Raw genomic sequence first — 11,549 nt, forward strand, 5'->3', positions numbered from 1 at the left:
TGGGCTGTTCCTTCGGGTTTTATTACACGGTGGGGTCCGACATAGCCGAGAAGCAAGGACCCATCCCAGGAATTCAAACACAGGACGGCCGCTGGCTCAGCCGCCACACCCACTCTCCCCGGGCAGTTCCTGAGTCCTCCACCGCCCCTGCCCAGCCCCTTCTGCTGCCTCTCCCCGCCCCCCAGGCCAGGCGCTGGGCCAGCAATGCAAATGGCTGGGGATGGGATCACCAAGGTGAAGGCCAAGCCACCTACCCCTACTCTGACAGGCCAGCTCCCCACAACCTGCATCCCCAATACCTGAATCTCCATTTGCAAACACAGTGTTACGCCCAGGGGTTGGGCTGGGTCCTTCCCATCCCAGGGCAGCTGAAGGTGGGCGGCCCCTATATACTGCCCGAGGGCCTTCAGGGACCTTGCTCCTCTGTGCACCCTCACAACAACCCTGTGAGGTAGGTGGGGTGGGAGGAGTTACCCCCTGGACTAAGGCTCAAGGAGGCGATGTGACTGGGCCAGGAAGGAGTGCATCCGCCATGCAGCAGGGGAGCCCGGGAAAGGGGACGCGGGGGCTGGAGAGACACAGCCAGACATTGCCACACGTCCGCCATGAGCAGTCGGCTCTGCCCAGAGATCCTGGGGCCCACCTTGGGCCTTAAGAGGTCCCGGGGGCCCCCGCCCCGCCCCGGCCCTGGAGGCAGGGGTAAGTCACAGCCCCACAGGTGCAGACAGAGGAGGCTTCTTCCTTCTCAGGCCCGGGGCCCACCCCATGGTACAAAAATAAAGGATTTCAGATGGGAACCCCAAGTCCCTGGAGGTGATCTGGGGCCTCACATCCGGGTGCCTCTGGCTTGTAACAGCTAGAAAAAAAAGAGGGGAAGGACAGGAGGATGGGAGGGACGGAGGTGGGGCCGGTAAGGAGGGGGTGATGCAGGGCCAGGGGGTGGAGGAGATTGAAGGGGCGGGGAGAGGGAGAGAGAGAGAGGCAGTTGAGTCACAGGCTTCCTTCTGGAGAAGGCGATGGGGCTGAGGCCCAGAGAAGGTGGATTCAGAATTGAGTGGGGGAGGAGCAGGAAGGGTGCCCAACTAACCCATCCAGGAGCCCCATGCCCTGTCTTGGGCTCAGTGGCAGCCACCTACAGAGGCCAGATTCTGCCAAGACTCTTAAGGGGGTGGGATGGGGGTTGGTCAGGCTGGGAAAAGCACTGATGCCCCAGGCGAAAGGAGCCACGGAGAGCAGCTGTTTGTCCCCATTTTACAGGCAATTGTGGCCCAGAGAGGGACAGTGACTTGCCCAAAGTCACACAGCAGGAAGAAAAGACTGGGGTGGGGGCTTGTGGGCATGTGGCCAGGTTTTTTTCTGACACTCTGCAATCCTTAAGCCAGCTCTGACACTTCATAGGCCAAGGGTATCCAAAAGTGGCCTGTCCTCCCCATCCCCACAGAAATAGGGGATGCCACAAGGCAGTGACACAGGAGCTCCTGGATGTGCAGGGACTCGGCCAAGGCCTCTGGCTTCAGCGGGTCCCTCCCTCCCCGCAAGCCTGGCTCTGGTGCTGATGGGCTGGTGGGAAAGTTCCCACTCCCTAACTTTCTTCTCTCAGAGCTTCACCCCCAAGGCCAAGGTCGGATGAGAAACTTTGGTGGGTGGAGATAATCAGCCGAAAGCTCGGCTCAAGTCCAAGCATCAAGAGATGAGCACCCTCCTCGCTCCACCCCTCCCTCCAGCACCGCCAAGCTACAAACCAGGGATGGCAGCTCTGGGGGCGGGCGAGGGGCCGAGGAGAAGCCCTCACTGCAAGCTCAGCCTCAGGTCTGAGAGAGTGCGGACGGGAACCTGCAAGGAGGAAACGTGAGGAGGAGGCCGGGAGGAGAGGAGGCGGGGCAGGGCCTGCGGCCGGGGCCCAGCCTCAGTGGTGCCCGGCAGGGTTGGTGGGCACAGAGGAGGTGCAGCTGCGCCCCTCCTCCCCGGGCTGGGAGGCAGGAGGTACCAGAAGGGGCGCAGGAGGCGGCAGGCAGGACGCTCTGGGATGCAGGGCCAGGGGGCCTGGGTGGAGGGCACGGGAGGCTGGGACCAGGGCAGACCCGGGATGGAGGCGTGAGCAGGCAGAGAGAAAACCCGGACAGGGGCAGAGAGGGAAGAGGCAGGGTGCAGATGAGATCCAGGAGGAAGAAGAGGTGGATGAAGATGAGGCAGGACCTCCAGCGGGAAGCGGAGGAGGAGGCAGTGGTGGGAGGGAGAAAAGGTTAGCGGGATCCTGAGATGACTGGGCTGCAAAGAGAAAGTGAGAGAAGGGATGGTTATGCGGGTGAGGCGCCAGGCAAGTGGCTGAGCTAACCCTGGTGCCCCCCCAGCAGCCCCGGGGCCCCCGGTTCTGCAGCTGGCTCCAGCAGGGAGTGGGCGGGAGGCTCCGACTTTGCTTAGCAATCATCCTCCTGGGGGTTGGCTGCACCTTTCTCCTGTGCATCTGCCTCCACCTGCACCTGTTCCACCTCCACCTCCTCCACCTCCTCCTCCTGCTGCTGCTGCTCCTCCAGCTGCTCCTCCGTGCTCTGTGAACCAGCCGGCGGACCCAGGGAAGAAAGAGTGGAGACACTAACAGAGGGGCCAGGGCCTGCTGGCTATCCCCAAAGACCCGGTCTCAGGCAAGGTGAAAGGGACCTCAGGAGAGGGAAGGGCTCCAGCCACAGAAGCTGGGGGCATCTTCTCCAGTCCCCTGGGCGGCTTGGGGAGGGCCTGGGGAAAGCAGCTGAGGATGGGGTGCTGTGGTCATGCTCTGGGGTCAGCCTGGCTGCTGTTACATAGAGTGAGGCTACAGCGAGGGCGTGAAGCAGAACGGGGAGGGTGTGGGACTGGGGTATCCCTGAGGGGTGCCTGGGAAGGCCTTGTTTGGAAAGACTGCTCCTGAGTAGAAATGTGGCCAAGGAAGCCCCAGGGCAGACACCACCCAGATCTGGGATGCCACCAGGTCTCTGACACCCCAGGTCCAGGGGCTTTGGCCCACAAAGGCAGAAGGAGCAGGCTCGCTCTGCACCCTTGCAGGGCAGCACCAGCCCTGGCAGTGGTGGGGGTGGGTGGGCAGGCAGGGTGCGTCACAGCAGGACAGGGAGGCAGACAGACAGACAGACAGGAAGCCAGAGATAAGCCTCCACTGTGCAGGGGTGGGCCCCAGGTGGGGCAGCCTGCCTTCTTCCCAGCCTGGTTCACGCCTGCTCTGTGGCTCTGCCGAAGGCCCTTGGGACTTCCCACCACAGCACTGTGTCCAGAGTGGCAGGACCCCCGCTCGGCCCCCTCCCCACAGTGGTACAGTGGATGCTGCCAGGGCACTCTCAGGAGGCTGCCTCAACAGGCCAGGCAGACACACAGGACTGGCAGCCACCAGGCTGCCCCCATCCTGCAGAGCGGCCAAGGAGGGGGCCTGGGAAAGGGGCAGGAGTTACAGCGGTGGCTTCCCCATCCTGGCGCAGGCCAGCTGGGGACATGTACCCGTCCCTGGGGAATAAACGGCCATGTGGGATCCCAGAAGCTCCAGGCTCCAAGGCACCACAAAGAGTACGTGATCCTCCCCTCTCACTTCAGAGAGCACAGCAAAGGTGCCGGGAGAGGACAAGCCCTGTCCTAAGTCATACAGAGTGCCACGCTGCGCCCTGACCCCTAGTCCATGCCACAGTGCCTGGTGGCCACTACACGGCCCCCTTCACGCAGCCTCTGAGTCCACTCCGGCCGCACCCTCGGGATGCTCTCATCTCACTGCTCCCAGCCTGGGCCTGGGTAACGGCAGGTGGCATGGGATGGATGGCGGTGGCTGTGAGCATGGGGTTGTGCATGGGCAGCAGGGGTAGAGAGGTGGAGGGATGGTGCAGGCGCAGGGGTGGGAGAGGCGGGGAGGGTGGAGGGAGACAGGAACCTTCTCTGGACACAGGCTGAGGCGGGTGGGCTCACCTTGGTTTTGCGGCTGGACTCTGAGCTCAGCCCATTCGGGGAGCTGTGGAGCTCCTTGGACACCACACACAGGAACTCTGCCTGGTCCTCGCTGCCGTAGTTGTAGGAGGAGCCGATGTTCACCAGCTAGAGGGGCGGAGCATGGGGAGAAAGACGCAGGTTGGTGTTGGGGGCCATGGGGCCGGGTAGGGCAGACCTCGGCACTCAAATCAAGACACCAGCTCAGGTTCTGCTCTTGTGGCTTGCCGGGCCCGCTCCCGGGTTTGTAGAGGGCACCTCTGGGCAGGAGGGTGGCGTCTTCCCCCTTGCAACCTGTGCCTGTGGTCTGTGCCCCAGGACCAGCCTCTCTGCCTGGCTTGGCTGGTCCGATCCCTGGTGGAGGGTGGCAGCATTACCGCTGTCCCCGCCAGCACCCCCAGCCTAGCACCAGAGCCAGGAGGCCCTTCTCTAAATGCAGGCGGAGGCCTCTAAAGGGCGGCTGTCCCCCGTTCCAGATGTGGCTGACACAGGACAAGGTTGCAGGGTGGCACTGACAAGGTGGAGCCCTACAGAATATTCCCTTCACTCCTGGAAGCAGAAGTGGGACAGGTGGTCCACTCCTGAGACCAAAGGGCAAATGACCAATGGCCCCTGGCCTGCCGGCTCAGCCTCTGAGAGCCTGTGCAATTGCCAGAGACGCCCAGAGGCTCTCAGAGTGGCCCTGCCTTTGTTCCAGGGTCCCTAGAATAACCACGCCCACAGAGCCCTTCTGGCTAAGAAATAAGAAAGTTCTTCCAGGTGATGAATCTCATTCAGCTCTCAGGGACCCTGGAGGGACTCTCAGGCCTGCTGAAGGCCTCACAGCCAGGAAGGGGTGGAGCAGGGAATGGCATCGGGGGTCCCAAGTCCTTTCTGAGGGTCGCATACTTCAATATGGATTTCTAATGATTTGCACGACACTAGTGCCAACATAGGGAGTCCTACGGAGGGCTGTAAGCTTTACTGATGGCCCTTCTAATCTTCACAACAGTCCTACAGAGGAGGTACTGTTAGCCCACTTCACCCATGAGGAAATGGGCCTGTGGAGGAGACGCAACTTGCCCAACGTGGCAGGCATGTCCGTGGCGAGGCCCGGGGTGAAGCCAGGCCTCTGGCTCTGCACTGGGCCCATTCTTCCATCCCTCCAGGCCATCCTGGGGGCCCCGACCTTCTGCCTTGCAGTCTCCATGTGCCAGGGAGCGTGTGGGTGGGTGTGGAGAAAGGTTAGCCAAGACCCTCTCCTTCTCTAAAGGCACTTTTGACCCTGGGCTCACTTTCTGGCTCTGCTCCTCTGGAAACCTGAGAGGTGGGAGGTCAGCTGCATGACTAGGGATAAAGTGCCTTGGGATAAGGATCTCCCGATGGGTAAACTGCATCTGGACTGGGAGGAACCATCGCTCACCACAAAGACCTCACGGGAAGTCACTGCTTTGGGCTCCCCTGCATGTTGCAATGCTGGCCGCTGGGCATGTCCCCTGCAGAGACCCTGAACACTGTGCATCAGGAACTGCTGGATCACGTGGTGCTGACTCAGTTCTAAGAGGCGCTGACTCCAGGTGGACTCCACTCACCTATGTGGATCTGGTCTCCTTGTACTTGGGCTGTCACTCGGGGGCCAGAGACTCGCTCATGCCACCAGACAGATCACCACCTGGTTGCTGTGAGGACTCCCACCAACAAGGATGCTCCGTGCTGCCCTGTGGCCACTGGGGCTCCTGTCCTCTCTCTCTCGGTTAACCTGCCACAAAGTGTGGTCTCTCCTAACCTTGTTTAGTTTGATTTCAGAAGACCCCTGGGGCAGCGGGGACTGTGGTGGGGAACCCAAGGCTGGGGCTGCAGGAAGGGAGGGGCCTGCTTGGTCAGAGGCCAGGAAGCCCTAGGGTGGTCCTGGTGGCACGCCCCGTCCCCAGCGCACCTGCTCAAAGCGCCAGCCGTCAGACATGGTGGAGACCATCTGCGTGAGCTCCTCCTCCTGGCACTGCAGCACGCGGTACACGTGCTTAGGCGGGACCTGGGGGCAGAAGGGTCACATAGAGGGCACCTGTGGGAGCACCAGGCACCCCAGGAGGGGCATGAGCACCTCCTGCCACCACCCCCGCAACATACCCAAAGAAGGAGAGAGGAAGAGAAAGAAGAGGTGGCTGCGGAGAGGCAGCCATGCTCTGAGTGCCTGCTTCTCACCAGGCATTCACCAGACATTCACCAGACGCCATCTCACTTAATCCTTCCAAGCATCCTAGGCATTATGGGACTTTCCATTGAGGCTCAGAGAGGTCCAGTTACTTGCCCAAGGTCACCCAGCTCAAGGGTGAAGACAGAACCAGAACACAGGTAATTCAAGAAAGAACATGGGTGGGGCTTGGGGAACATTCTGGGTCACCCTCAAGGAGTCAGGCCCTCAAGGAGACACAGAGCCTCCCCTCTTCAATCCCGTGGGCCTGGGACATGGTTCCTCACCACCTGTCCCCCAACCCTTACACATCCCCAAGAGCAGGCGGAAAATCTCCCTCCCTCTTCCCGCAGACTGGCCAGGGAGGCCCCGGCTCCAGGCTCACAAACGCCAGCCCCAGCAGCCTGTGCCGAGCCCACCAGGCGAACATCTGATGCCACGAAATGCACGATTTGCTAATCCTGCATTGCCCTCTGCAGGGCACCCTGTACCTCCACACTGACCCCCTTCTGCCTATGAGGAAGGGATGGGTGTGCCATTCCCACCCCTCTCTATCCCATAGAGAGGGCGAGCCTGGCCCAACATCACAGAGCAAATGGGGCTGAGACAGGGACTGAACCCCAGTGTCCATCTCCCCGTCTGGGGCTGTGCTGGGCAGCCTGGGAGCCGAACAACCACGCCTCTCCTTACAGGCCAGCCTGGTCTTCCCATGATAAACACTGGTCCTGTCTTTTCCAACCTCCTCTGCCTCCCGCCCCGTCTCCCAGCCTCCCTCTCCCCACCGGCCCCTGCCCTGGCGTGTGTGTTGCCCCTGCTCCCGACCTGGGTCACCGTGTAGTCCTTCTCTTCCATCCGGTCTTTGATGATGCGGATCAGCGGGCCGATGTTGTAGAACTCGGCTTCCTCCAGGACCCCTGGCACAGACAGAACAGATCCCAGGTCACTCCTTCTGCCTCCATGCCCCATTCTCCTCTTGTTCCCTCCACCCCGGAACCCACCTCCTGCTCCGATCACCCGCCCTGAGGGTGAGCTGAGTGTCTGTGAGCTCAGGGGTCAAGCGAAAGGGAGCATTTCCTTCACTGGATCCCACGCTTCTTGTGGAAGGGGCTGAGAGGCTGCCACACAGCTCTGCTGTGCTGAGCGTGGTGACCCAGGGGCACCTGCCAGGCCACAGTCTGGGGCGGCTTTAGGGCCATCAAGAGACAGCAGGGTCATTGGGACTGATCCCCAGAATGTCACCATGAGCAGGGCCCTGCCTAACTCCCGATCATGTGCTCCTATTTATGAAGCACGCTCTAAGTGCTAGGCGCATTACGTTTTTGAATTCTCAGAACTAGAAGGAGGTACTTTCATCATCCGCATTGAACAACTGGGAAAACTGAGGCTCCCAAAGAGAAGCAGCTTGTCCAAGGTCACACAGCTGGTAAGTGGCAGAGGGAACTCAAGTACCGCAGACTCCAGAGCCCTTGTCTTCCCACTGTAAGTACATACCCTTGTGACCACACGTTCCCCCAACTGCCTCACTTTACAGTTTGCAACACCCCACACGAGCTCATCACAAGTCCCAGGGATGTGAGGAGAGCCGGCCTTACTGTCCCCATCTGACAGTTAAGTTAATCTGGGAGATGAAGATGTCAGCCTACCAGTGAAGCGATGAGCCTCCAGCTGTTTCCACTCCCCTAGGCTCCCAGAAGGCAGGGGACCTTCGGGCCCTTTCTTGACTGGCCTCTGGGCTCCCTGGGGACAGGGCTCAAATGAGCTGAATGTGTGTGTTCCCCAAAAATCCATCTGCTGAAAACTGTGATGGGATTAGGAGGGGAGGTAATGAGATCAGGGGATACAGTCCCCAGGGTGGGATCAGTCTTCCTATAAGAAAGATTGATTGGATGTGAGGGTGATCTGGCTGTGACGTCTGTCACCCCACTGAATCGCCAGGGTTGATTTAGCGGATCTGGCTGGCTAGGTGCATGTCCCCTTCCTCCCTCACCGCTCCAGGTGTGTCCCTCCCAAAGCTGCCAGCTCCGTTGAAGAGGGCGACCACCCCCGATAGAGGACCAGTCTTTGGTCAAGGGTGTGTGAGTAGCTGCGCTGCCCTGCTAGAACCTCCAAACAAGCTCTCGAGAAGGGGCGGGCGGGGGCTAGCTGCCTCTCTTTCTGCCATGTGAGGACACAACCAGAGGTCAGCAGTCTTCAGCCCAGAAGAAAGTCCTCACCAGAAGCTGCCACAAGGACCCGATCTCGGGTTTCTAGCCTCTAGGACCGAGAGAAATAAATTTCTGATTTTCACAAGCCACCCAATCTATGGTACTTCATGATTGCCGCCTGAAATGGCTAAGATGGGGCTCACATTTCTGATCTGCCCTCTGTCCCCGGTGCCCACACAGGACCGAACACAGAGCAGGAGGTCAGGGAGTGCTGCTACCTGATTGCGAGAATTATCCCCAGTGCCCTGGGCAAAGCCCTGCAGGTGACAGACAGCTAGCACCGCAACCCACATCCACCGGCCAGGCACTGAACTCCATGATGCATTGCTATTAACTCCTTTTATCCTCATGACAGCTCGGTGAGGTGGGTGCTATGGCCCCCATTTCACAGATGGGGGCATGGAGGCACAGAGGGGTTAGGTCACTTTCTCAATGTCACACAGCTAGTAAGTCTCATCTCAGATCCCCTATCCCCTGGATGAGCCCTAGCCCTGTGTGATCCCCTAGCCCCCGGAAAGGCCCGCGTGATCCCCTAGCCCCCGGACAGGCCCGCATGATCCCCTAGCCCCCGGACAGGCCCGCGTGATCCCCTAGCCCCCGGACAGGCCCGCGTGATCCCCTAGCCCCCGGAGAGGCCCGCGTGATCCCCTAGCCCCCGGACAGGCCCGCGTGATCCCCTAGCCCCCGGACAGGCCCGCGTGATCCCCTAGCCCCCGGACAGGCCCGCGTGATCCCCTAGCCCCCGGACAGGCCCGCGTGATCCCCTAGCCCCCGGGCAGGCCTGCGTGATCCCTTAGCCCCCGGGCAGGCCTGTCTGCAGGTGTGGGAATAGCAGGGCTTTGAGAACGCAGGGCGTGTAAACAGGTGCTGGCTGTGACACAGCTTGGATGTTTACTTCCTTCCCGGCGGGGCCTGCTCCTGAGCCTAGGCCACTCCCATGGTATCTGTGCTCCCGCAGGGATTAACAGGGAAGCTGTGGGGTTCTGCAGGGCCAGGTGCCCACAGTGGACTCTGGTGTTGCGGCCCTGACTTGCTAGAGAGTTGCTGGGCCTCCAGATCACTGTGTCCCACAGGGCTCAGGGAGGGCAGACCATGGCCCAGAGCAGGAAGGCACGCACAGATGCAGGTGCTGTCTGTGCACAGGATTCATGACATCTCCCTCCAGGAGGCAGATCACCGCCCCCATTTAACAGATACCAGTGGAGACGCAGCGAGGAGAAGTGACATGTTCAAGCTGGTCTGGCTGGATCAGCTGACCCAGAGCCACACCCTGTGTCCCAAAGAAGAGTTAACTTGGCATTGACTGTAGTCCTTGCCCCTGGCTGGGGCTCTGCTAACAGGTCGTTCTTCCAGACATGGCTTCCCCACTGTTTGTTAGGCCCAGATATGGGCATATCCAGGGCTTCTGCCACCTAGGCCTGGGGATAACCAAAGCCCCACTGGGAAGCAGACTCCCCCCTCCCCTGCCTCCACCCACAACCAGCACTGTGCCGCACAGGCTGCCAGACTTAGTGAACAGTCACCCGCTCCACCCACTTACAAGCCCTCACCAGGCAGAATTGGAGATACTGGATCAGCCAGAGAAAGAGAGAGAGAGCGCTCTCCCCATGCCTGTCAACACCAAATTCCTGTCACCCCAGCCTCCGGATGTGACGGTCCACATCTGGCTTCCTAGGAGGCCAGAGAGAAAGGGCATCACAGCCCACCGCAGAGGCCACAGGGCATTGCTGACTTCCTCTATCCCCTGCGCGTGTGTCTTTGTCACCTCCCTGACAGTACCCTGGGAAAGCTTGAGCCCGTCCGCTTGGCAGAGCCCCAGGCTGGGCACAGGCAGATGCTTGGGAATCAGACTCGTCCGGATGGGAAGAGGCAGGAAACAACGAAGCAGGCAGATGGCCATCCTGGTTGTCCAAATGGCTTGGGGCCTCCACAGAGGGCCCTGGCAGGCTGCAGAGGGCCAGGCTAGGATGTGGGCCCCAGGCCAGTCCCCTGAACCAACTCACCCTCCTCAGCCATGTCCTTGTCCAGCACCAGCTTGCCATGCCGGAGGAAGTTCAGGATGGGCCCGAAGTAGGTGGGGTCACGGTCAATGAGGTAGGCCCCGGTCTCATCCTATGGAGGTGAGGGATGCTCCGTGAGCGAAGAGTGAGGCCTCTCCCAGGCCAACCCCACACATGCACAGGGAGGGAAGGCGAGTCCAGGGAGAGCTCTTCCCTGGATGGAGCAGGCATAAAGGAGCAAAAAGGCACTGGGGTCAGGTGGACCTGAGTTCAAACCCTGCTTCTGACTTTTCCTGAATGTGTGACCTTAGGCTAATGATTTGGCCTCTTTGAGCCTCACTCCTCTCCCCATCATCAGGGGTCGCTGTGAGCATCTGGTGACAGGAGGTCTGAGTGGCAACTGGGCCAGCACAGGGCTCGGCGAATGTCCCTCTTAGAAGCTGTCCCCTGATGCCAGCCCCACTGTTGCCCCCAGGTCCCCAGGCTTTCAGGGGATGTTTACAAGTTTCCAAAGAAGCCACTATCTCACTGGACACTCAGGCGGGCAGGGAGGCAGAGTGGGCTTCCATGCGACTCTACAGAGAGATGGGAGACATTGAGAGGCGAGGCGACTTGCCAAAGGCCACCGCATCGGAAGGTCACGGATGGGGGACAGGAGACCTTAGAGGTCATCTTCAGACCAGCCCTTCGTGTTACAGATGAGGAAGGAGGCTGAGCGCAGTGCAGGGAAGGGTCCGACCCAAGGTCGCAGCAGGCAGCGTGCAGCAGAGTCAGGGTGGGTGCTCAGAAACAGTGCCCGCTGGGCCAGCGCTCCTTCTAGATTCAGCCCGCTCACAAGGCCCCCCAGGGCTCCTCCATCCAGCTAGCTCCCTGCACCCCTCCGCCACCCACATCCCAAAGGGCAGGAGAAGTAGCCTCGTCGACTCCTTCCCCAGAGCAGGAGTCCCCTTTGGAAGAGAGGAAAGGCCCCAGGTCTCTCCTTGTCCACTGCCCCAAAGGAGAAGGTGAGACCCCGATCCAGGGCGGCTGGAGAGCTTCTAATGGCCGCGACCTGCGTTGTCCCGTTGCCACGGCAATGGGCACATCCCTCACTACCAGACCCACCTCCCCCTTCCCTCCTCCTGCCGCTTCTTCCCGCCTCCAGTTCCTCGGAAATGAACGCAGCCGGGTCCCCAGCCTGGCGGGCGAGCCAGGCCCGACAGCCCTGCGTCGGGCCAG

General features: G+C 60.7%; 1 protein-coding gene across 1 annotated transcript; it reads right to left on the reverse strand.

The window, feature by feature from the left end:
- On the reverse strand, nucleotides 1-11,373 carry KCTD17 (potassium channel tetramerization domain containing 17). Its single transcript, XM_011978925.1, has 9 exons — nucleotides 10,911-11,373; nucleotides 10,335-10,443; nucleotides 6,950-7,041; nucleotides 5,873-5,968; nucleotides 3,940-4,065; nucleotides 2,450-2,549; nucleotides 2,197-2,268; nucleotides 1,743-1,833; nucleotides 1-856 (listed from the first exon to the last, which is right to left on the reverse strand). The coding sequence occupies exons 1-9, from the start codon at nucleotides 11,001-11,003 to the stop codon at nucleotides 787-789; spliced, it is 849 nt and encodes a 282-aa protein (XP_011834315.1). The 5' UTR covers nucleotides 11,004-11,373; the 3' UTR covers nucleotides 1-786.
- Between the last annotated feature and the right edge of the window lie 176 nt (nucleotides 11,374-11,549).

Source organism: Mandrillus leucophaeus, unplaced genomic scaffold (assembly GCF_000951045.1).
Source record: "Mandrillus leucophaeus isolate KB7577 unplaced genomic scaffold, Mleu.le_1.0 Scaffold2, whole genome shotgun sequence".
Classification (NCBI taxonomy): domain Eukaryota; kingdom Metazoa; phylum Chordata; class Mammalia; order Primates; family Cercopithecidae; genus Mandrillus; species Mandrillus leucophaeus.